General features: G+C 44.5%; 1 protein-coding gene across 1 annotated transcript in view; it reads right to left on the reverse strand.

Moving 5' to 3' along the window:
* LOC126106476 (ammonium transporter Rh type B) overlaps positions 1-26806 on the reverse strand; it is a 165121-nt gene that overhangs the window by 49288 nt on the left and 89027 nt on the right. Inside the window, exons 5-6 of the mRNA XM_049912776.1 lie at positions 19164-19317; positions 7627-7790 (exon numbers count right to left, since the gene is read on the reverse strand). Coding sequence (XP_049768733.1) covers positions 7627-7790; positions 19164-19317 — 318 coding nt within the window. The remainder of the gene's footprint in view (positions 1-7626; positions 7791-19163; positions 19318-26806) is intronic.

Raw genomic sequence — 26806 nt, forward strand, 5'->3', positions numbered from 1 at the left:
TTGATCCTAAATAAAGAACAGTGTGAAGTCATTTACATGAGTAGTAAAAGAAATCAGCTAAATTTCGATTACGCGATAAGTCACACAAATCTGAAGGCTGTAAATTCAACTAAATACTTAGGGACTACAATTACAAATGACAAACCGGAACGATCATATAGAAAATGTTGTGAGTAGAGCAAACCAAAGAGTGCTATTCATTGGCAGAACACTTAGAAGGTGCAACAGATCTACTACAGAGACTGCTTACACTACACATGTCCGTCCTATTCTGGAGTATTGCTGTGCGGTGTGGGATCCGCATCATGTGGGACTGACGGATGATATCGAAAAAGTACAAAGAAGGGCACATCGTTTTGTATTATCACGAAATAGGGGAGATAGTGCGACAGACTTGATACGTGAATTGGATTGGCAATCATTAAAACAAAGGCGAACTTCGTTGTGACGGAATCTTCTTATGAAATTTCAATCAACAGTTTTCTCATCCGACTGCGAAAACATTCTATTGGCACCCACCTACATAGGGAGACATGATCAACACGACAAAATAAGAGAAATCAGGGCTCACACAGAAAAATTTAAGTGCTTGTTTCTCCCGCGCGCTGTTCGAGAGTGGAAAGGTAGAGAGACAGCTTGAAGGTGGTTCACTGAGCCTTTTTTTTTCTTTATTGTTATTGTAAAACCTGTACAACAGGCAGCCTGTCAGCAGCACTCTACGCTGCTCTTCAGCCATAGAATACACAATGAGAAAAACAGTGAGAAGACACATAAGTTACAGAACGGTGGGCAATAAAACAGTAGACACATAAAGACAAACACGGAGCCGTTCACACTCGACGATAATCCACACTGCAAACTGTTGACACGGCGCACAAACACTGAAGATGGCGATGGCACAGGTGAACGATGGAGTGCGACGGTGAACACTGAACACTAAACACGACGACACACACGAGACACTGATGGCGATGATCTCCGGCGCGCGAAAGTCCATGTAGCGTGTGCGGGGACCTGCCAAGAGGGGAGGAGGCGTGGAGGAAGAGAGAGAGGGGAGAGCAGAGATGCCATGGGGAGGGGAAGCCCAGGGGAAGAGGGATGGAGGAAGGGGGATGGGGGATAAAGGAGAGAGAAGGGAGGGAGGGTGCCTAAAGGAAAGGACACAGGAAGTGGGGGGGGGGGGAGAATCAAAGTTGGTAGGAGGGGTAGATGGAGGGGAGGAGGACATCATCAGGGAGGGGGAGCTGGCGGAAGCCACCTTGGGAGAGAGTAAGGAGGGTGGAGAGATCGGGTGGGACGTGGGAATACAGGCGCGGCAGCGGGCGGGGGTGGGAGAGGATGGGTGAGACAAGCGGATGAGGAGGATCGAGTTTGCGGGAGGTGTAGAGGATCTGTATCCTTTCAAGGAAAAGGAGGAGGTGGGGGAAGGGGATGAGATCATACAGGATCCGCGTTGGGGAGGGGAGACGGATGCGATAGGCGACGTGGAGAGCATGGCGTTCAAGGATTTGTAGGGATTTATAAAAGGTAGAGGGAGCGGAGATCCAGGCCGGATGGGCGTAACAAAGGATAGGGCGGATGAGGGATTTATAGGTGTGGAGGATGGTGCAGGGATCCAGACCCCACGTACGGCTGGAGAGGAGCTTGAGGAGACGGAGTTGGGAGCGTGCCTTGGCTTGGATTGTCCGGAGATGGGGGGTCCAGGAGAGGCGACGGTCGAGGGTGACGCCAAGGTACTTAAGGGTGGGAGTGAGGGCGATAGGACGGCCATAGATGGTGAGATAGAAATCAAGGAGGTGGAAGGAAGGGGTGGTTTTGCCTACAATGATCGCCTGGGTTTTGGAGGGATTGACCTTGAGCAACCACTGGTTGCACCAAGCGGTGAACCGGTCAAGACAGAGCCTTCTGTCAGGCACTTTATTGTGAGTAGCAGGGTAATCACGTAGATGTGGGTGCAAATGTAGAAGCATAGTCATCAGGAGGTCATTTCGTGGACAACATCCTGCACCGACAACACTTTCGCAATTACGGACGGCCACACAAGCAACGTGACTCAACATTTGTGCAGGGCGGCTTCCAGCGACTTTCTGAGTCCATGCCACGCCGAGATGTTGCGACACGATTTTCGGAGGTACTTCGGAGGTATCCCGTGACTTTTGTCACCGCAGTGAAACTATAGAAAGCACCTCATGTTTGTAAGCTGTAGCACGTAAAAGGTGTATCGTTCTGAAACTGGATTGTAGTCCTTCGTGCAAGTGAAAATTAACTGCAAACTTTTATCCTCGTTAAGGAGCTCGGGTGAATCTTCTTGAAGAACGCAGCAGTCTTAAGAGGAATACGACGCCACTTAATCAGCAGATCACTTTACCTTCAGCAGAATGGCTTACTTGGTGGCTGAGTGGCGTGAGACTATTTATTTATTTATTTCATTAACAGTACAAAGTAACCCACCGCCTTGAAATATAACGTGGGTCGTATGCTTCTGAATCTAATAGCAAAGACTTCGCATTTTTACAGTCTTATTTGTATACAGTTGTTAATGCTTTTTTAAATAATATAAAGAACATAATATATAAAGATTTCTCTGAGGTTATAGCGAATTGAATGCTTAACAATTCTTAAAATGGTTCCATATGATTTGTTACTACATAGTTCATGAGAACATAATTTATATTAAAGATTTCTCTGAGGTAACAGCGAATGGAATGCTTAAAAATTGTTAAAATGGTTCCATATGATTTGTTACTACATAGTTGATGAGAACATAATTTATACAATGCAAATGTCAAAGAAAAATAAAAAAAAAGAAAATGTAACACAATGACCGTGGTTAAGAATAATTTCAAAAAAAAAAAAAAAGATGGAAGTGATATGCTGTATTTAGATAAGTAATACAGTCTAAGTAGCATGCTGGTTAGTAATGGCCTATTTCTATGTATGTACAACCTCGAGCTATTCTCATCTGAAATGGTTTGCGCTAATGTACAGGGTGGCGCACGAAATGTGTTACCATTTTGTTTTCGAACATAAACTTTATTGTCAACACAATCTGAAAGGAACATATACTGCAATGAAGAGCCGTCCATGGAGATTTGTTCTAACTCAGCACATGTTCAATATGTCCACCATTTCGTTTCCTAACTTCCTTCAAACGAACACTGAAGTTAGTGATTACTCGACGGCACATGTCTTCCGTAATTTCACTGCAACCTTGAAGAATAGGTCTTCTGAGCTCCATTAAATCACGTGGACGTTTCGGGAAAATTTTTTTCGTTAGGTACCCCCAAAGAAAAAGTCACATGGATTGAGGTCTGGACTATTGGGGAGCCAATTTTGTCCGTCATTGAAGCGACCTGGAAACCTGAGTGAAATGATCCGCATGTCGAAATGCTCGTGTAAAAACTCCAACACAGTGTTTGCAGTGTGTGGTCTTGTTCCATCTTGAATGAACCACTGCGTGTTGAAGGGCAAGGCAGTAGCAACAAGCTGTGGAATGAAACTATTGCGAAGCATGCTCAAATAACGTTCGCTGTTCACAGTTTCTTCAAAGAAAAAGGGTCCAATAAGTCCGTGACTGGAAATTGCTGCCCACACTGTAATCCTTGGAGCATAATGTTGTCGTTCATGAAGCACTTGTGGATTTTCATTGGCCCAAAAGCGTACATTTTGTTTGTTAACCACACCGTCTAAATGAAAATGCGCCTCGTCTGAAAACCAAACGGTGTTGAGCGTTTCTTCCGTATCCTCCGCTCACTGAGCAAACAGTAGTCTCTGTTGCTTATGTTCTTCAGTGAGCTTCTGGGTACATATGGAGGTCACTTTTAAGAATGCGTTGAACGGAGCGTCTGGATATTCCCAGTTGCACTGCTGCCTTTCTACACGATTTCCCAGGCCTTCTCTGTACAGCAACTCGTACCGCTTCAATATTCTCCGGAGAACAAACAGGCTTAGGCCGAGGTCGCTTCGCTTCCAATACTGTCCCTTCCTGTACAGATTTATCGTACAACTTGTGGATGGTCTTCTTGCAAGGGACCCATCGTGTGTTAAACTGTTGTCGAAAACGCCTCTGAGTCACAACAAGGCTTTTCGTTTCATGAAAAAGTAACACAATTGGCGATCGTTGCTGTGTCGTCAGTCTTCCATTGTCAGCCATTGCTGCTTACTAGTCTCCTAGCGGCAGTATCGTGAATTACACGTCATTTCGTGACTCATTTGTTTTTCCAAGCTCTGCTGGTACTGCTGTAGAGATCCCAGCGGGATATCTAATGTGCGTCGTAAATTGTGGAAGAAACAACTGGTAACACATTTCGTGCGCCACCCTGTATGTTTACACAGATTATTAAGATTAAATTCTGATTGAGCACTTCATACATGGAATACATGAATTTTATCAAAAAAAAAAAATGGTTCAAATGGCTCTGAGCACTATGGGACTCAACTGCTGTGGTCATAAGTCCCCTAGAACTTAGAACTACTTAAAACTAACTAACCTAAGGACATCACACACATCCATGCCCGCGGCAGGATTCGAACCTACGACCGTAGCGGGCGCGCGGTTCCAGACTGTACCGCCTAGAACCGCTCGGCCACCCCGGCCGGCTTGGTTTTGGTCCCTTACATGTTGATCCCTTCTGAGTCATGTTCACTCAGTGTTCCTTCCTCGGTTTCGGAATCTGTGGTCGTGTTCGTGTCCTCCCATGTGGTTTGTTGTGTTGTTTGTGCTTGTCTACGCCTCCTTCCATATGGGTTTTGGCGCTTGTATTCTTCGTGCACAGTGTTCGATACAATATCGGCTACACTATTTATTGTGTTCCAGCCATCGGGATTACGTATTATTCTGGCGATGTCATTGTCGTTCTGTATAGGTCTCACTTGTGCTAGCGTGTTGCACAGCAGTGTTACATGTTCTGGTGTCCCAGTTTCTCCGCATACGCTCGCTTCATCGTTATTTAGTCCCATACGGTTTAAATGTCCCGTGGCTTGTCAGGAAATGGATCATCTCCCGGCTTGGGTCGACATGCTGCAGTTGTAGTCTTTCGTTTACATCCGCCATTGTTTCATCTGTATTTTGTTCATCTACATCTACATCTACATGACTACTCTGCAATTCGCATTTAAGTGCTTGGCAGAGGGTTCATCGAACCACAATCATACTATCTCTCTACCATTCCAGTCCCGAACAGCGGGCGGGAAAAACGAACACCTAAACCTTTCTGTTCGAGCTCTGATTTCTCTTATTTTATTTCGATGATCATTCCTACCTATGTAGGTTGGGCTCAACAAAATATTTTCGCATTCGGAAGAGAAAGTTGGTGACTGATATTTCGTAAATAGATCTCGCCGCAACGAAAAACGTCTTTGCTTTAATGACTTCCATCCCAACTCGCGTATCATATCTGCCACACTCTCTCCCCTATTACGTGATAATACAAAACGAGCTGCCCTTTTTTGCACCCTTTCGATGTCCTCCGTCAATCCCACCTGGTAAGGATCACACGCCGCGCAGCAATATTCTAACAGAGGACGAACGAGTGTAGTGTAAGCTGTCTCTTTAGTAGACTTGTTGCATCTTCTAAGTGTCCTGCCAATGAAACGCAACCTATGGCTCGCCTTCCCCACAATATTATCTATGTGGTCTTTCCAACTGAAGTTGTTCGTAATTTTAACACCCAGGTACTTAGTTGAATTGACAGCCTTGAGAATTGTACTATTTATCGAGTAATCGAATTCCAACGGATTTCTTTTGGAACTCATGTGGATCACCTCACACTTTTCGTTATTTAGCGTCAACTGCCACCTGCCACACCATACAGCAATCTTTTCTAAATCGCTTTGCAACTGATACTGGTCTTCGGATGACCTTACTATACGGTAAATTACAGCATCATCTGCGAACAACCTAAGAGAACTTCTCAGATTGTCACCCAGGTCATTTATATAGATCAGGAACAGCAGAGGTCCCAGGACGCTTCCCTGGGGAACACCTGATATCACTTCAGTTTTACTCGATGATTTGCCGTCTGTTATTACGAACTGCTACCTTCCCGACAGGAAATCACGAATCCAGTCGCACAACTGAGACGATACCCCATAGGCCCGCAGCTTGATTAGAAGTCGCTTGTGAAGAGCGGTGTCAAAAGCTTTCCGGAAATACAGAAATACGTAATCAACCTGAGATCCCCTGTCGATAGCGGTCATTACTTCGTGCGAATAGAGAGCCTAGCTGCGTTGCACAAGAGCGGTGTTTTCTGAAACCATGCTGATTACGATCAATAGATCGTTCCCTTCCAGGTGATTCATAATGTTTGAATACAGTATACGCTCCAAAACCCTACTGCAAACTGATGTCAATGATACAGGTCTGTAGTTCGATGGATTACTCCTACTACCCTTCTTAAACACTGGTGCGACCTGCGCAATTTTCCAATCTGTAGGTACAGATAATGTTGGTTCCCGAAATTTCGGTGACTTTATCGAGCCTGTCCCTGTTAAGGGGCTCCGGAAAGGCTCAAAATCATGAAAAGTTCAATTTTTACTTTTTTGCGTTTTCTGAATCTGCAGACTATTACTTTTTAATAGATATATAATTTATTGAATTCCGAAGACTACAACTATTTTTAATTTTTTTTTGAAATGTGTTCTACATGGGCGTGACCCACTGAGGCGCTGTTAAACTGCTGTCAAATGGTGTTATTATTAACGTCCGTGTTCATCAGGTACATTTTAGTGATGTGAGATAAAGTATGTGTTGTGGCTAACCTGTGATGGTTCAATATATATCGCTGGTGTGATTGTCGATTGTTTCATGTTTATTTACTCTGTCGTTATCTCGAAAATATTCGTAATTAATTCTGTTTCTTGAGTCTCTGTTTTGTTGAAGTATAATAATGAGTAAAAGTAAAGTTATTAGAAATCCTCTGAAGGCTTTTAAGAAAAGGAGAAATGTTGGAAAGCCAAAGGTATGTGTTATTACTGTAAATAATAACATTCTAACATGGTACGAGCGATGCTTGCTTTAGACAAGGAACGCCTTCGGGCTGCAGACAGGGCTGTAAAGAGTCTAGAAATACAAGCAAGAGTAAACAGGAGGAGGAACAAGAGGAAGCTGGAGGAGGAGTTTGCAGAGGATGAAGATAATCCATCCTATGGACGTGGAATGCACTAAAAAGTTAATCCAATCTTTGTCGCTCGATTCCCAAAACTTTTATTTTCTCATACTAATTACATGTTTTCTAAGGATCTTCCAAACATATTTGTTTGAAACTTTCAGTAAATGTTACACAGTACCTTCTGCATAATTTAACACAGCCTTTTTCCAAAAAACTGTATATTTTTGAATATATAAATAAAAAATTGCAAAAAAATGTTGTGAATTTTCATTGCAATTGAAAAAAAAATCATCTTCAATAACTGAACTAAAATTTTGTAAAATCCCTGTATTAAGTTGTAGCCCATATTCCAATAAATAATCTGTAAAAAGTTCAACTTCCTACCTCAAATACTTTGTGCGGAAAGATGTAATTTATAAGCGTTATTTTAACATTGCAAGTATAGGGCGTTCCGGAGTCCCTTAAGCCAGTAACGTGCAGCTCTGTAACGCATCGTGAGCCTGTGGCCGGTACTCACCATGGAGAACTTGGCGTCCCGCGTGCTGAGGGCCGAGACGGCGAACGTGGTGACGGCGGATGCGGCGAGCGCGAGGTACGTGTTGACGACGGCGCGCACCTGCTCGTCGCCAGAGGACAGGGCGCCGTTGAAGCTCGGCCAGAAGCACCACAGGAAGATGGTAGCTGTCCGACAAGTGGAACGTCTCACCCGCTGAGCCACGCTACGCACCACACAGTCACATCCTGAGGCCTCATTAGAAAAAGGGGGCGACCGACTGTGAGGCGGCAGTCAATAAGCTAAGGTGTACCCTCTGTTCTGCACCTAAATCTGTACTCCGTAATACAACTTACAGTGTGTGGAGGAGGGTACTTCCAGTACCAATATCTGTCACTTTCCTCTCCTTGTTACAGTCGTGAATGGCGTGTGGTGTAACGTAGCATGTCCGCAGCTCGTGGTCGTGCGCTAGCGTTCTCGCTTCACACGCCCGGGTTCCCGGCGGGGTCAGGGATTTTCTCTGCCTCGTGATGACTGGGTGTTGTGTGATGTGCTTAGGTCAATTAGGTTTAAGTATTTCTATGGGACTGATCACCATAGATGTTAAGTCCCATAGTGCTCAGAGACATTTGAACCATTTTTGTAACGTAGCAAATTATTACGAGTTTGCCAGAAATGGTTCAAATGGCTCTGGCCACTATGGGACTTATCTTCTGAGGTCATCAGTCCCCTAGAACTTAAAACTACTTAAACCTAGCTAACCTAAGGACATCACACACATCCATGCCCGAGGCAGGACTCGAACCTGCGACCGTAGCGGTCGCGCGGCTCCAGACTGTAGCGCCTAGAACCGCTCGGCCACTCCGGCCGGCACGAGTTTGTCATCTTGTATTGGTTATCATCTCATTCCAGCTGGACTACATCACGGACACGGTGAGACAGAGATTAAGAAATCAGATATTGGGATGCAAGGCGAAGTCAGGAGCAGATGGAGAATCAGATTAAAACACAGTAGTCACGCACAGTAGACTGAAGTTCAAGAGGTGAAGCTGGCTTCTGGGCCGAGCGAGCAGTGTACCTGACTAACGCTGCGTGTAATACGTTAACATACTGTTGTGTACATAGTTCCGCGTAGTCAGAGCGTTCACAACTTTCCCACTAGAGCGCGCCCCGCTAAGCACAACAGCGCAGGCGCAGCGCTCGTCCGTCTCCGCACTACGAGATGGCGCTGTCTTAGAGACGGACCAAATTCTGCTTCTGCCGATCCGCGTATTAATATGTAATGCAGCCAATGAGATTGCTGCAGACGTAGAACCTTTTCTACTCGCGGATCACACTCGCGCAGTGATACCTGAACGCTCGAGGTTTTATGACGAGTGTACAGACCTCCGATTAGTCAGTCTACATTAGTCTGCATTAGTCTGTAGTCAAGTTTCAGTCTGCGCCTAGTAAGATTATCATATTCCTGTACATAGCCATGAAGATAAATGTATAGACTCTTCGTCAAGTATCAGAGACATGTGAGAATAAGATTAACCTACCAAGACCAAAGGAACGTCAGATTGTCAATTGTAAATAGCATCCAGAATCAAGTTAAGTATGGTTTATGATTGTTATTATTTTAATAAATGTGTGTGAAAATTAATCAAGTTCTGTTTAAAGTTGGTCACCGTCAAACTGCTACTCTAAGCGTGCAAGTGGCATTTCTGTTGTCTGACCTAACGACAGAAGATAAACACACCACGATAAGACCACGAGACATATTGCTGACACTCGCCTACTTCGTTAGAGCGACAAGTCAAATAATCTGATGGTGTGTGTACCGAAGGTCTTACAGAACGCACACCACACATACTCTCTGTGAATCTGATATTAATCGATCTTTATCATACATAGTACACCAAATTTTGTTTACATAGAGCAATACTGTTAAAATTTCAAATCAATAACTTCAGTACCTTCGCAGACATAAATTTTTACGTGAAACACATAACAACCGTGCTGGCATTGTCAAACTGAGTTAGGCACTGTAATACAAATGGTTCAAATGGCTCTAAGCACTGTGGGATTAACACCTGAGGTCATCAGTCCCCTAGACTTAGAACTATTTAAACCTAACTAACCTAAGGACATCACACACATCCATACCCGAGACAGGATTCGAACCTGCGACCGTTGCAGCAGCGCGGTTCCGGACTGAAGCGCCTAGAACCGCTCAGCCACAAAGGCCGGCACACTGTAATGCATTCATCTACAGTATCAATGGAAACTACTCCCAAGAGCATAGGTTCACATATTCTAATTTTCTGGAATATTCCTTAGTTTCATTACCACACATCTCTAACGAATTAAAAGTACACTGCAAAATTATTATTTCATCGTGTTTTGATGGTGTCAGCGTTTCGGAGAGACAGAGAGTGACTGGAGGACACACGTAAAGTGAAAATGTGATATTTTTAAAACTATGTAAATGTACAAGTGAGAAAATTGTTGTGCAATAGGGAACTTTATTTTGTGGAAGGGAATCGTATTTTGTTTCCATAACATTTTATCATTTCGAAACTACGAGATTTCTAGTCTATATTACTTGTATATGTGAAGATGGTATCGGTTCGTTCGAACATGTCCGGAAGGACAGATACCATCGGTGACCATGCAGCTCGTTAGAATGATATTACAGTGAAATGAATACCCTTAGCTGCATAGAGGCGTTGATATAAGTCAACAAGGACAGCTGAAAATGTGTGCCCCGATCGGCACTTGAACCCGGGATCTCACCGTTGACTTATATCAACACCTGCATGCAGCTAAGGGTATTCATTTCATTGTAATATAAATTACTTGTGGTAATCTGACTGGCTGACAATAGAAATACCTCGACAGTAGAAGTGCTCGAGACAGTGTGGTTGGATGCTTAACATATTAGCCAACAGGAATTCAGCATTTCCAGCGCGTCTGAGTACGGCTTTGTGCCTCAGCTCTATGAGTCGAGATAGTCGCTCAGGAGCCGTTTTCTGGCAAACACCGCACTGATCAAATTTGTACCAAACCGAGAAATTCGGGCGTTTGATTGGTTCTCGTGTCGTTGACGAAGAGCGACTGCAGTATTATTTTGTGAAAGTTTGAGCCTTCTGGGTGGTTTAGATGAGGGGATAAGATGTGGACATTTCACGTCGTCCATAACCTCCGCGTGGCGTGTTTTGTTCAGATAAAGAGACATAATGGCGTGCACTTATTTCCAAGAAGTCTGCTGAACAGCTGAATGTGTTAACCCGCAAGTAGTTGTACGTCAGTTTTAAAGGCAATAAACCAACTAAAAGGGAGCCGCAGACATTTCTTCAAACGATTCATGCAAGAATCCCGAACGGTCGATACTTAAACTAACTTTCAGTTCCGGGCCACAGACTGTGGTCTTTGCGTGGTAGGTATTTAGTCGAATTTTCGTCAACGCTGCTTTTGTCGGCTAAACCAGTATTACGGTCGCAGAGTGAAGGGGCAGATAATTTGAAACTTATCCAAGTAAGTGGATAGATTGTTTTGAAGGATAGTTAGAGCCCCACCCCGCCGCAGAGGGAAGAATGGTTGTCGGTAATCCTTCATACTGCCACTGTCTTCATCGTAAGAATAAACCTGATGCAAACACTACGCCTTGCCTTCTTCCGCGTTTGTTGGAATTTCTTGTTTGGATTTCGTTTCACGTGGAGATGAAGCCGAGCGGTCTCGAGTACAGTCAAGTAGGATTGAATGGATACGTTTTATGCTGTGCGTTACGCGCACGTCGATAATGCGGTACAACAGTTTCATCGGTGCATTTAACTTGGACAGCACTAGCCAGCCAGCCGGACCAACAAACCTGCAGTAATGTGAACAATTGCAGTTAAGGTGTCAAAAGGGAAGAGCAGAGAACATACACTACTGGCCATTAAAATTGCTACACCACGAAGATGACGTGCTACAGACGCGAAACTCAACCGACAGGAAGAAGATGCTGTGATATGCAAATGATTAGCTTTTCAGAGCATTCACACAAGGTTGGCGCCGGTGGCGACACCTACAGCGTGCTGACATGAGGAAAGTTTCCAACCGATTTCTCATACACAAACAGCAGTTGACCGGCGTACCCTGGTGAAACGTTGTTGTGATGCCTCGTGTAAGGGGGAGAAATGCGTACTATCACGTTTCCTACTTCGATAAAGGTCGTATTGTAGGCTATCGCGATTGTGGTTTATCGTATCGCGACATTGCTGCTCGCGTTGGTCGAGAGCCAATGACTGTTAGCAGAATATGGACTCGGTCGGTTCACGAGGGTAATACGGAACGCCGTGCTGGATCCCAATGGCCTCGTATCACTAGCAGTCGAGATGACAGGCATCTTATCCACATGGCTGTAACGGATCGTGCAGCCACGTCTCCATCCCTGAGTCAACAGATGAGGACGTTGCAAGACAACATCCATCTGCACGAACAGTTCGACGACGTTTGCAGCAGCATGGACTATCAGCTCGGAGACCATGGCTGCGGTTAGCCTTGACGCTGCATCACAGACAGGAGCGCCTGCAATGGTGTACTCAATGACGAACCTGGGTGCACGAATGGCAAAACGTCATTTTATGATGAATTCAGGTTCTGTTTACAGCATCATTATGGCCGCTTCCGTGTTTGGCAACATCGCGGTGAACACACATTGGAAGCGTTTGTTCGTGATGGTATGGGGTGCCATTGGTTACACGTCTCGGTCACCTCTTGTTCGCATTGACGGCACTCTGAACAGTGGACGTTACATTTCAGATGTGTTACGACACGTGGCCCTACCCTTCATTCGATCCCTGCGAAACCCTACATTTCAGCAGAATAATGCACGACCGCATGTTGCAGGTCCTGTACGGGCCTTTCTGGATACAGAAAATGTTTGACTGCTGCTCTGTCCAGCGCATTCTCCAAATCTCTAACCAATTGAAAACGTCTGGTCAATGGTGGCCGAGCAACTGGCTCGTCACAATACTCCAGTCACTACTCTTGATGAACTGTGGTATCGTGTTGAAGCTGCATGGACAGCTGTACCTGTACACGCCATCCAAGCTCTGTTTGACTCAATGCCCAGGCGTATCAAGGCCGTTATTACGGCTAGAGGTGGTTGTTCTGGGTGCTGATTTCTCAGTATCTATGCAGCCAAATTGCGTAAAAATGTAATCACATGTCAGTTCTAGTATAATATATTTGTCGAATGAATACCCGTTTATCATCTGCATTTCTTCTTGGTGTAGCAATTTTGAGAGCCAGTAGCGTAGATTCGAATATCATTTAAATTCTAAACAGAGTGAAATAATATTACGCGAAATTCCAGAAATATTGAATAAAACAGATTGATAAATACAATATACTGAGGATTACTTTGATTAATTTGCAGTATAATGTAAAAAGTGAAAATAAAAGTTTTCGTGTAGATTGCTACTGATAGACCTTGCGCCTGCACTCCCTGCAACCCGCTCTACACTCTAGTCTCGCAGGCAGCATGCATCCGTGCAGAAGACATTCGGGGACTGCCTCGGCTCAGTCGACCACCAGCAGAGGTTGCTGGTGCAACGGACTTCTTTCTTACGCCAGCCACGTGACGAGAAACCCGACTAAATATATCCAGTATCCTAGGGCTGTACTGAAACCACACCCTCCACCTCGTTTCCCAACGCAACTTCCAGCACCTAACCCTCTTGGATGATGAGCTTCGCCTTGGCGTGTACCCCTCCTACCAACTCTAACCACACCTTCCTGCCGCCTCCTCCTCAGGGCTGCCTCTCCTGCCCCTTGGGCGGCTTTCCCCCTCCTACACCCCCTCCCGTGCTCTCCTTCAGTGTCTCTCAACTCCCTCCTGCCTTGTCTTCCCTCTTCCTCTCCCGCCCTGCCCCGTCTCCTGCTTCTTGGTGCGCCCCCTGCCCGCCCCTTTTCTTCTTCCTCCCGTCCCCATCTCCCCTCCCCTCTTTTTCCCTCCTCTCCGACCGCCAGCCCCTCGGCAGGTGGTTTTTATTCTTTGTGAGTGTTCTGTCGTTTCCAGTGGTTTTGTTTTTTAACTGAATCGCTCTGTGTGATTTTCATACTGTGGCCGACTTTTAACGTGTGTTTGACTCTTGTGATTTTAAGTGCGCAACGAATTGCCAGGTGTGTTCTTTTAACTTTATGTCGACTCGCTGAACTTAGACGGTGGCGCGCCGGTCCTGGACACCGAGTTCCCGCTGGTCGAGCTTCCTGGGTCAGGTTCCGAATGCTTATCGCATTTCCACAGTCAGGAGCTCGCTCCAACGTCGTTGCTGCTCTGCAATCACCGCCCGAGCCGGCCTCCTCCAGATCCTGCAGCGTAGTTTCACTACAGAATTCGCGGCCCCGATAGCATGACTGATTCTTGATCGCGTAATATTTCTGTGATTTTCTGTTGTTCGGCATCGTCGGACATAGGGCATTCGTCTTTGAAATTTAGACTATAGCCCCTACCAGATTTTTGTTATCAGATTCAGAATTCCTAACGTATTTTCTCATTACCCTGAACTCTGAACAGACTTTCAAAGGGAGGCCGCGATGTTGGGATCACGAACTTACTTCAAACTCTGTACACCTGTAGTAGACCATTAAAACGAGATAATGTGCAAGCAGTAAGGTGCACTGATCTGGCAATTGAGAGAAAATCGCAAGAGATGTTTTACGCAGCTATTTTGTAATTCATGTATCTGTGCGAAAGTGGTAGCTACACGAAGTCATTGTAGTCAAGAGCTTACCGGCACGGTAGCTCAACGGGTTCGGTTAGAGGGTTAGTTGACCTCTGCAATAAAAAAAAACTGATTTAATGGATCAACGATGAACTCCAACAAGCTTCATGGGACATCCGCCCCGAACAATACAATGACCAATAACGAACAACATGAGATCACCAAAAAAAGTGGTTAGCATTCGCGCGTTGCAAGAGCGTCGTCAACAAGTCAGCGGTTTGAATCCTGATAAGATATATTTTTTAATCTGTATTTCTTCATCATCGGCCACGTTATTTAATTTTTATTACATTTGAGCGATAATATAATGTATTTTCATGAAGTTGTAGTGAATTTTATATGTTATTTTGATCACTTGCAATTAAACTTTCAAGGACGAGCGACAGGCGTTGAAAGACCAATTCAAACCTCGATAAATAATGGTGCGAATGATGGTATTTGCAATCAGTAATATAGCAAGTCAAAGTGTGTCAGAGCGCAGGAGTAATGTACTCGTCGCCTCATACACGTTCGTCTTACGAAGCTTGAACGCTATCACACGTTGCAGGGTGCTATTTGTCATACAGACACGGATAACATAAACTGAAACTTCATGCCAATACTTCATGCAAATAAACGTCATTTTTTCATTATATTACCTCTCAAATCTCATATAAATTAAATAATGTGACCACTCATGAAGAAAACAGATTAATAATTAAGTTTGATCGGGAGGCGAACGGTCCCTTCATGCACGTTCGTCTTACGAAACTCGAACGCTAAAGACTTGAACACCCTGAACTCTAACGTCGAGCACCTACACAGAGAAACATAGGCCACATAATAGACGCGTAAAACTTCTCATGCGATTTTCTCGGAATTTCCATAGTATTGCACCTTACTGCTTGCACATTATGTTGTTTTAATGGCTTTCTAAATGCGTGCAAAGTTTGAAGTTCATTTTTGATATCAACGTCGTGGCCCCCCATTGTCAGTTATTTTTCTAAATGACTCAAGAACTTTACTCCGATAGTGTTCATCTGAAGTGTACTAAGAACTTATAATCAGAGCTGTTTTCCTATCTTTCAGAGCCAGGGATTGGTACAGCTCTGTTTTTCTTATTACCTGACAGATGGACTATTTTTATGTTCTACTCAGAAGACTTCATTAGGTTTTTTCCTTCACTAGAAAGCTCAGAACTGTAAAATTTTACTTTCCCCTTCCAAGGGTTGAAGACTCTTTGTGATTAACCAAACGAGCTTAATTTGTTTCATGATTTCCAAGATATGTTATTATTAAGTTGAATTGTGTTGCTTTCTATTCAGATAAACTATTTTAGTTTGTTCGTACCTGGTCTGCTTATTTATGTACCGCCTTCGCGGACACTTTGTAGGGACACGACTCTTTTCCCATTGTAACAACCACAGTCTGGAGACTACGGTAGCACACATGGCTCACCCCTAGCCAGTTCCGCACAAAAAAATGCCCTTTTTTCTAAACGCTTCGCCATCTCGAGCTCCCACTACTGCCACCTTCATTCCTGGCCAAACCCTGCATATAATACATATTTGGATGGAGTCGGTGATGATGACTAGGCGCGGTCCCTTTGTGAGCTAGAAATCAGATTTCCATTCATGTTGGCAGACTGAACACTGCACATTAGCCGCATTGCGCCGATCATAATTGGAAGCACAGTGCTCTGTACTGAACTACATGTTCCCCTTTCAGTTACATTACATAGGTGGCTCTGCGTAGTGGAATTTCCTGTGGTCATTAAAATATTCAGATAGATGTCTTCGATATAAAAGACAGAAGTTATCTCGTGAGGACATGACATATCTAGCAAGCCAAAACGTTGCTATTTTCAAAGACTTCTTATTACGATCTTATTTTTTGATGTCATAAGCTTATTTCGGCTCTTGTTAATTTCATACAATGATAAACAGAGCGATGAATCTACCATTACAACAATCGGCAATATAGATGGTTTGGAGACGCCCAGATACGTAGCAGAAAAATATAAGTTCCATTGCAACATAGGCAAGCAAACCTATAATAAATATAGCAGACTGTTATGTATTATGTTTTATAGTGACATAAAATTAACAAGAAAGGTACAGACAAAACAGAAATTGACATACACACTACAAAGTTGAATAGGAAATACATCAAACAAATTTAACACATTTCTCACTGCAAGCAACCTAAAACAAAAATCCACTAAGAGAAAACCAAACAACCGGCGCACACACATAAAATTAATTTTAATAGCTGAGAAAAATTCTGTGTAGGTCAAATACGCAGAAATTTCAAAATTACATACCGAGAACATACCAGAAAAAGTGACACAAACCCATCCACAGTCTTCAAATACATGTGAACAGAAAGCCACATTGTAACTCAGATCGAAAATGAGAAGTGAATTCCGTATATAACACCAAAGGGACACATAATGAACTTTCAGCAAAAACAAAAATCTACAATACACACACGAATATCAAGACAAAATTCTTAACGAACAAACCTAACTGAAACATAAAAATTATATTGAAATTATAGAACACTATAAGGGATAAAACAAATTTACGGTCAAAGACAACACCAGGGAACATTAGCAGAGAATTTACTACTACGACACACTGGTCCATAGATGAAAAAGTCAACTGTATGACCATACAATGTCGTTAGTTTAGCTGCCAATTGAAACTCTCAAACTTACAAAAAATATTAAATAGCTCTTAAATAATATTGCTCAGCAGCAAAATCCACTGTTGAGACATTAGATACCTGCTACTTCGCTTGCGCTGCCTCTGCTACACGCAGCAGCTCAAGGATTACACACTGAAAGCAGTAACGATGTGTTTCAGAAGTAAGTGCCACGATGTATACGAAATTTTTATTTTTACACGTAGATACAGATACACACCCATACAACTCCATTTGTTTCCAGATAGCTTGACAATGGCCATAGAGCCGAAATATGGTTATAGGGTACTATTCAACTCATTTCAACTGTAAGCCCTATATAATACGACATGAAACTTTTTACAAAAAAAAAACAAAAAAAAAAAAAGAAAACCACCAGCACCCTACCGCATTCCACTCCATAACGCTGCAGGTCCAGAAAAATTCAAAATGTTGGCACAAATTACACTACTGGCCATTAAAATTGCTACACCAAGAAGAGAATGTAGATGATAAACGGGTATTCATAGGACAAATATATTATACTAAAACTGACATGTCATTACATTTTCACGAAATTTGAGTGCAGCCGCGGTGGTCTAGCGGTTCTAGGCGCTCAGTCCGGAACCGCGCGACTGCTACGGTCGCAGGTTTGAATCCTGCCTATGGCATGGATGTGTGTGTTGTCTTTAGGTTAGTTAGGTTTAAGTAGTTCTAAGTTCTAGGCAACTGATGACCACAGATGTTAAGCGCCATAGTGCTCAGAGCCATTTGAACCATTTTTTTTTTTTCAATTTGGGTGCACAGTTCCTGAGAAATCAGTACCCAGAACAACCACCTCTGGCCGTAATAACGGCCGTGATACGGCTGGGCATTGAGTCAAACAGAGCTTCGAAGGCGTGTACAGGTACAGTTGCCCATACAGATACCACGATTGAACAAGAGTAGTGACTGGCGTATTGTGACGAGCCAGTTTCTCGGCCCCCATTGACCAGACGTTTTCAGTTGGTGAGAGATCTGGAGAATGTGCTGGCCAGGGCAGCAGTCGAACATTTTCTCTATCCAGAAAGGCCCGTACAGGACCTACAACATGCGGTCGTGCATTATCCTGCTGAAATGTAGGGTTTCGCAGGGATCGAATGAAGGGTAGAGCCACGGATCGTAACACATCTGAAACGTAACGTCCACTGTTCAGAGTGCCGTCAATGCGAACAAGACGTGACCTAGACGTGTAACCAATGGCACCCCATACCATCACGCCGGGTTATACGCCAGTATGGCGATGACGAATACACGCTTCCAATGTGCGTTCACCGCGATGTCGCCGAACACGGATGCGACCATCATGATGCTGTAAACAGAACCTGGATTCATCCGAAAAAATGACGTTTTGCTATTCGTGCACCCAGGTTCGTCGTTGAGTACACCATCGCAGGCGCTCCCGTCTGTGATGCAGCGTCAAGTGTAACCGCAACCACGGTCTCCGAGCTGATAGTGCATGCTGCTGCAAACGTCGTCGAACTGTTCGTGCAGATGGATGTTGTCTTGCAACGTCCCCATCTGTTGACTCAGGGATCGAGACGTGGCTGCACGATCCGTTACAGTCATGCGGATAAGATAACCTTCATCTCGACTGCTAGTGATACGAGGCCGTTGGGATCCAGCACGGCGTTCCGTATTACCCTCCTGAACCCACCGATTCCATATTGTGTCAACAGTGATTGGATCTCGACCAACGCCAGCAGCAATGTCGCGATACGACAAACCGCAATCGCGATAGGCTACAATGCGACCTTTATCAAAGTGGGAAACGTGATGTTACGCATTCCTCCTCCTTACACGAGGCATCACAACAACGTTTCACCAGGCAACGCCGGTCAACTGCTGTTTGTGTATGAGAAATCGGTTGGAAACTTTCCTCATGTCAGCACGTTGTAGGTGTCGCCACCGGCGCCAACCTTGTTTGAATGCTCTGAAAAGGTAATCATTTGCTTATCACAGCATCTTCTTCCTGTCGGTTAAATTTCGCGTCTCTAGCGCGTCATCCTCGTGGTGTAGCAATGTTAATGGCCAGTAGTGTATGTCGCGGTTGTGGTGTAGTTCTCTTAGCTCTTTATTTGCCGTAGCACGCGCTGCACTCACCGACCATGGCGAAGAGGTCCGAGTTGTAGGAGGCGCCCTCCAGCTCTGCGCTGTTCTTGCGCAGCGCCCTGCCGTGTCCCAGCACGAGGCTGGCGGCCAGCCCGAAGTACGCGCCGAACACGTGCACGTACATGGAGCCTCCAGCGTCCACCGCCTGCAACAAGTGGCGGCGCATCGTTACCACGTGCCGTGCCCGCTGCTCTCCCAAGTACCGGCACTCTAACGGTAACTCCTCAACGCCTCGCGACTAACAACATAAGACAACAGACAAAAAAACTTATTTCGGAAATGCAGGTGTCATTTATCGGTTTCCGCCTCCCGAATTGGAAAATGACACTCAAAACATTGGACCATCGACAGACTGGCCACCATTGGCAATACTGATATCATATTTTGAAGCAGTACATACACTATGTGCTCAAAAGTATCCGGAAAGCCCCAAAACATACGTTTTTCAGGTTCCATTAATTTACGTCTATGGTCACAAACTGTTTGATAACAGATTACCGGTTTCGGCTTTTAATGACCATCATCAGATGTGCAGAAAATGGGAAATACATAAATACACTCGCAAACTGTATACAGCTTAAGAACAATACACATACCATAATGAAATATAGTACTGACAAAATTTACATTTGTGCGCTTTAAATATGAAGAGGCATACCTGTTTCATAAAAACAAAGTCCTACTGTACTTCAGCCATAGTGGCATCGTCAAATGGTAAATGCGGAATCAAAACCAGCATCGTCAGATACATATAGACAACATCACATGCACAAGTCATGTTGTCAGTAGTACTACTGTTTAAAACAAGCTGCCGTACAGTAGCCACAAGATGTTTGTGTTGTAAGTTCAGGAGATGTCGCTAATGTTGACATACACTAGCTTTCAAATAATTAATTGAAACAGCGAAAATAAAGGGGGATACAGTAGTTGAAGTCTACGAGGTGCATTCAAGTTCTAAGGCCTCCGATTTTTTTGCTCTGGACTGGAAAGAGATAGAAACATGCGCATTGTTTTAAAATGAGGCCGCGTTCATTGTCAATACGTCTCAGAGATGGCAGCACCATACGGAAGATGGAATTTTACCGCCAGCGGGGAGAATGAGAACTATTTTAAATACTTAAAATGGCGACGTTTTCCTTACTTGAACAGCGTGCAATCAACCGTTTTCTGAATTTGCTTGGTGTGAAACCAATTGAAATTCATCGACAGTTGAAGGAGACATGTGGTGATGCAGTTATGGATGTGTCGAAAGTGCGTTCGTGGGTGCGACAGTTTAATGAAGGCAGAACATCATGTGACAACAAACCGAAACAACCTTGGGCTCGCACAAGCCGGTCTGACGACATGATCGAGAAAGTGGAGAGAATTGTTTTGGGGGATCGCCGAATGACTGTTGAACAGATCGCCTCCAGAGTTGGAATTTCTGTGGGTTCTGTGCACACAATCTTGCATGACGACCTGAAAGTGCGAAAAGTGTCATCCAGGTGGGTGCTACGAACGCTGACGGACGACCACATGGCTGCCCGTGTGGCATGTTGCCGAGCAATGTTGACGCACAACGGCAGCAGGAATGGGACTTTCTTTTCGTCGGTTGTGACAATGGATGAGACGTGGATGCCACTTTTCAATCCAGAAACAACGCGCCAGTCAGCTCAATGGAAGCACACAGATTCACCGCCACCAAAAAAATTTCGGGTAACCGCCAGTGCTGAAAAAATGATGGTGTCCATGTTCTGGGACAGCGAGGGCGTAATCCTCACCCATTGCGTTCCAAAGGGCACTACGGTAACAGGTGCATCCTACAAAAATGTTTTGAAGAACAAATTCCTTCCTGCACTGCAACAAAAACGTCCGGGAAGGGCTGCGCGTGTGTTGTTTCACCAAGACATGCACCCGCACATCGAGCTAACGTTACGCAACAGTTTCTTCGTGATAACAACTTTGAAGTGATTCCTCATGCTCCCTACTCACCTGACCTGGCTCCTAGTGACTTTTGGCTTTTTCCAACAATGAAATACACTCTCCGTGGCCGCACATTCACCAGCCGTGCTGCTATTGCCTCAGCGATTTTCCAGTGGTCAAAACAGACTCCTAAAGAAGCCTTCGCCGCTGCCATGGAATCATGGCGTCAGCATTGTGAAAAATGTGTACGTCTGCAGGCGATTACGTCGAGAAGTAACGCCAGTTTCATCGATTTCGGGTGATTAGTTAATTAGAAAAAAATTGGAGGCCTTAGAACTTGAATGCACCTCGTATAATAAACTTATAACGTATAAAAGCCATTACAGTAATAAAAAGAAGAACACGACAAAAGTAATATTGTTAAAAAGAGGAAGAGTTAAAAAACAGTGGTTGACATGTGATCTAGTGCCAATATTCTAGATAATGACATAAATATTAAACACCGTTGATAGTGTACCGGGTAATACTAAACAACCAAAATAACTCTTACCACTAAAATAGTAGAAGATGGCGCCATTAACTACCTTGATCTCACTATTAAGAAACTTAATAACAAACATAAGTTTTCGATTTTTAGGAAACCAACTTCTACAGAGAGTATCATCAATGCATGTTCGTGCCATCCTCCCCGATACAAAAATGCTTTCTTCACTTCCATGGTTCACCGGCTCCTCCGTCTACCTTTCGACGAAAACGAAATACGTAAAGAACTTATTATAGGCTTCAACTATTGTATCGCCCTTTCTTTTCGCTGTTTCAATTAATTATTGAAAACTAGTGTACGCCGACATTAGCGACATCTGGTGAACCTACAACACAAACATCTTGTGGCTGCTGTGCGGCAGCTTGTTTCAAACACTAGTACTACTGACAACATGACTTGTGCATGTGATGTTATCTATATGTATTTGATGATGCTGTTGCTGATTCCGCATTTAACATTTGACGATGCCACTATGGCTGCAGTACATTAGGACGTTGTTTTTATGAAACAGGTATGCCTCTTCATATTTAAAGCGCACGAATGTAGATTTTGTCAGTACTACTTTTCATTATGGTTTATGTATAGTTCTTAAGCTGTATACAGTTTGCAAGTGTATTTATGTTTTTCCAATTTTCTACAGATCTGATGATGGTCATTAAAGACCGAAACCGGTAATCTGTTATCAAAGAGTTTGTGACCATAGACGTAAATTAAAGGAAATTTATTACATGTATGGGTCACTGTTTTTTCGCGACGATGTTGCAGATTGTGATACGGGTTTCATATTAGGTGCATTTTGCTGCGATCTACTGACAGGTACTCCATGTCAGCGACCTCAGCAGTCATTAGACATCGTGAGAGAGAAGAATGGGGCGCTCCGCAGAGCTCACAGACTTCGAACGTGATTGGGTGTCACTTCTGTCATACGTGTGTATGCGAGATTTCCACACCCCTAAACATCCCTAGGTCCACTGTTTCCGATGTGATAGTGAAGTGGAAACGTGAAGGGGCACGTACGGCACAAAAGCGTGCACGCCGACCTCGTCTGTTGACTCACAGAGACCGCCGACAATTAAAGAGGGTCGTAATGTGTAATAGGCAGACATCTGTCCAGACCATCAAAATGGCTCTGAGCACTATGGGACTCAACATCTTAGGTCATAAGTCCCCTAGAACTTAGAACTACTTAAACCCAACTAACCTAAGGACATCACACACACCCATGCCCGAGGCAGGATTTGAACCTGCGACCGTAGCAGTCCCGCGGTTCCAGACTGCAGCGCCAGAACCGCACGGCCACAGCGGCCGGCCCAGACCATCAAATAGGAATTCCAAGCTGCATCAGAATCCACTGCAAATACTATGACAGTTTGGGGGGAGGTGAGAAAACTTGGATTTCATGGTCGAGCGGCTGCTCATAAGCCACACGTCATGCCAGTAAATGCCAAACGACGCCTCACTTGGTGTAAGGAGCGTAAACATTGGTCTATTGAACAGTGGAAAAACGTTACGTGGAGTGACAAGTCAAGGCACACAATGTGGCAATCCGATGGCAGGGTGTGGGTATGGCGAATGCCCTGCGAACGTCATAGTGCCAGCAGTACAATTCGGAGGCAGCAGTGTTAAGCTCTGGTCGCGTTTTTCACGGAGGGGGCTTGCATCCCTTATTGTTTTGTATGGAACTATCACAGCACAGGCATACATTGATGCTTTGAGCACCTTCTTGCTTCCCACTGTTGAAGAGCAATTCGGGGCTGGCGATTGCACCTTTCAACACAAAAATGGTTCAAATGGCTCTGAGCACTATGGGACTTAACATCTATGGTCATCAGTCCCCTAGAACTTAGAACTACTTGAACCTAACTAACCTAAGGACATCACACAACACCCAGTCATCACGAGGCACAGAATCTTTCAACACGATCGAGCACCTGTTCATAATGCACGGTCTGTGGCGGATTGGTTGCACGAGAATAACATTCCTGAAAGTAATGGACTTGAATCCTATAGAACATGTTTGGGATGTTTTGGAACGCTGACTTCGTGCCAGACCTCACCGACCGACAGCGATACCTCTCCTCAGTGCAGCACTCCGTGAAGAATGGGCTGCCTTTCCCCAAGAAACCTTCGAACATCTGATTGAACATATGCCTGACAGAGTGGAAGCTGTCATCAAGGCTAAGGGTGGGGCAACATCATACTGAATTTCACCATAACTAATGGAGGGCGCCACGAACTTTTAAGCCACTTTCAACCAGGTGTCCGGATACTTTTGATCACATAGTGTATAAAGAGTGAATCGCTCAAAACTTACAGCGCAATGGATTGGTAGTCAGAGTCTCGTATTGTTAGCAAATAAATACACTGAAGCGCCAAACAATCTGGTATAGGCATGCATATTCAAATACAGATATATGTAAACATGGACAACACGGCGCTGCGGTCGACAACGCCTATACAGGGTGTTACAAAAAGGTACGGCCAAACTTTCAGGAAACATTCCTCACACACAAATAAAGAAAAGTTGTTATGTGGACATGTGTCCGGAAACGCTTACTTTCCATGGGAGAGCTCATTTTATTACTTCTCTTCAAATCACATTAATCATGGAATGGAAACACACAGCAACAGAACGTACCAGCGTGACTTCAAACACTTTGTTACAGGAAATGTTCAAAATGTCCTCCGTTAGCGAGGATACATGCATCCACGCTCCGTCGCATGGAATCCCTGACGCGCTGATGCAGCCCTGGAGAATGGCGTATTGTATCACAGCCGTCCACAATACGAGCACGAAGAGTCTCTACATTTGGTACCGGCGTTGCGTAGACAAGAGCTTTCAAATGCCCCCATAAATGAAAGTCAAGAGGGTTGAGGTCAGGAGAGCGTGGAGGCCACGGAATTGGTCCGCCTCTACCAATCCATCGGTCACCGAATCTGTTGTTGAGAAGCGTACGAAACTTCGACTGAAGTGTGCAGGAGCTCCATCGTGCATGAACCACATGTTGTGTCGTACTTGTGAAGGCACATGTTCTAGCAGCACAGGTAGAGAATCCCGTATGAAATCATGATAACGTGCTCCATTGAGCGTAGGTGGAAGAACAAAATAAATTGAGCTCTAACATGGAAATTAAGCGTTTCCGGAGACATGACCACATAACATCTTTTCTTTATTTGTGTTTGAGGAATTTTTCCTGAAAGTTTAGCCGTACCTTTTTGTAACACCCTGTATAAGACAGCAAGTGTCTGGCGCAGTTGTGAGATCGGTTACTGCTGCTATACTGGCAGGTTATCAAGATTTAAGGGCGTTTTAACGTGGTGTTATAGTCGGCGGACGAGCGATCGGACACAGAATCTCGGAGGCAGCGATCAAGTGGCGATATTCCGTATGACCATTGACCCGTAGTAAAACTTGCTGTTTTGAAGAGCGTGCCGCAGCGCGTAGTGTGAAGCAGTCGCCCTCCGTTTCTGGCGGTGGCGCCGTTGTGTCAATGGCAGCTTTGGTGTCTCCCTCTGGTGAAAAGGGTAAAGGTTGCCTGTTCAGGTGTATCTAAGGGGCGCAATGAGCTCGGCAGTTGGTGAGTCGCCGAGTCTGGTTAAATGGTCAGCCAAGTTAGTCTGGGTCCGTCTCTCGTCCGCATTGGTGAGGCGGTTAGTGTCTGTCGGTCGTCCGGAGTGTTAAAGTGCGCGCCATTTATGATGGCGGCTGAGTTTAGGTTCTTTCTGCGCATCTGACGTCACAAAACACAGTCAGCCAATGAACAGAGAACGACGTTGCCAGAGCTCGACTGCAGTGCAGAGCACGGACGAGCGTCTTCAGTTTTAGAAACGTTCAGTCATAAATAAAGTACTTGAACAAAAGCAGTGTCTTGATAGCAGACTTTCTTTTATAGAAAGTTTGGAAAAAGCGTTCTTTATACCAATTGCTTCATATTCTATTAATTAATTAAACCAAACAAGCTATAAGCCCCCTAATTCAGGCGATAGCAAGGAAAGGTGTTTGTATCATTCTCACTAACCACTTTTTCGCAATAAAGAACAGCGGTAATTGTTTATTTCCTATTGTACTTCGACGAAACGTGAGTAATTCATAATCATACCAACAGTGTTTGTCGGTATTTTGCGTGATGTTTTAAAGTCCTCCGGGAGATATGTTGAATGACGAGCTGCGTTAGCGTAATGGTTAAAGTGTATGGCTGTTAAACGAAAGGTAGCCGGCACGGTAGCTCTGCATGTTCGGTAAGAGGGCTTGCTGCCCTCTGTAATAAAAAAAACTCAGTTAATGGATCAATGACGAACTGAAAAGGGTGTCTTGCGACATCCGCCCGGAGCAGATGCAACGAACGAAAACGAACAAAATGAGATTACAACAAAAAAAAAACAAAAAAACAAAAAAAAAGAAACGTTCTGAGTTCGAAGCTTGGTCGGCGCTTAATATTTTCTTTATTTTAAAAAAAATATCAAAGTGTCTTACTTCATGAATTTTATTCGTTTGGATGTAATTTTTTGAAATTTCTAGTGGCAACTAAAATCGACCATACGGAAAGTATACACTATGGACTTTTACATATGCAAACTCTTCAAAATTTCGTGCAATGGTTTACTACATCTAATGCTGCACAATAACTGCGTTGAACATCGAAACAAAATTGTCATTTATATGGGGAAGGTATCAGTCAAGAAGATGTGTAAAAATCAAATTTTTGGGCCAAATAGTTTTTGTGAAATCGAATGATAAAGTGTGTCAAAGCAGTCGAAACACCATGTGTCTGCACAGGCGAACAGTGCAATGATGACAAAATTGCGCACATCGCGGAATGCGGGGAGCACGTCTCTGTAGCAGCGAAAGGGTTAATGCGGCCGTGGTGGCTTTACTTCATAAACTGCGCGCTCCCCCCTAAACGTAAGTTTGCGAACTATACTATGGCGCTGAATCTTCTTGGCGCGTACAACTGGCAACGCAGCAATCTACCGCGTCTGGGCGCGCATGCGCGAGCCGCCAAGACAAAAGAATTGAACTATAGTACGAGTATGTGATAGGCCGCCAGTCTGCTCGAATTTGCTCAGGCATTGGGCATTGGCGGTTTGATCGATCGGTTGGTCGGTCGCGCACTGGGACACAAGATGATTTGTCCGTCTTGAGCCTCGGCGCATGTGAGGTCGCCACGGCAGTCCTGTGGGCCGCGCC

The sequence above is a fragment of the Schistocerca cancellata genome, chromosome 10 (genome assembly GCF_023864275.1).
Source record: "Schistocerca cancellata isolate TAMUIC-IGC-003103 chromosome 10, iqSchCanc2.1, whole genome shotgun sequence".
Taxonomy (NCBI): Eukaryota; Metazoa; Arthropoda; class Insecta; order Orthoptera; family Acrididae; genus Schistocerca; species Schistocerca cancellata.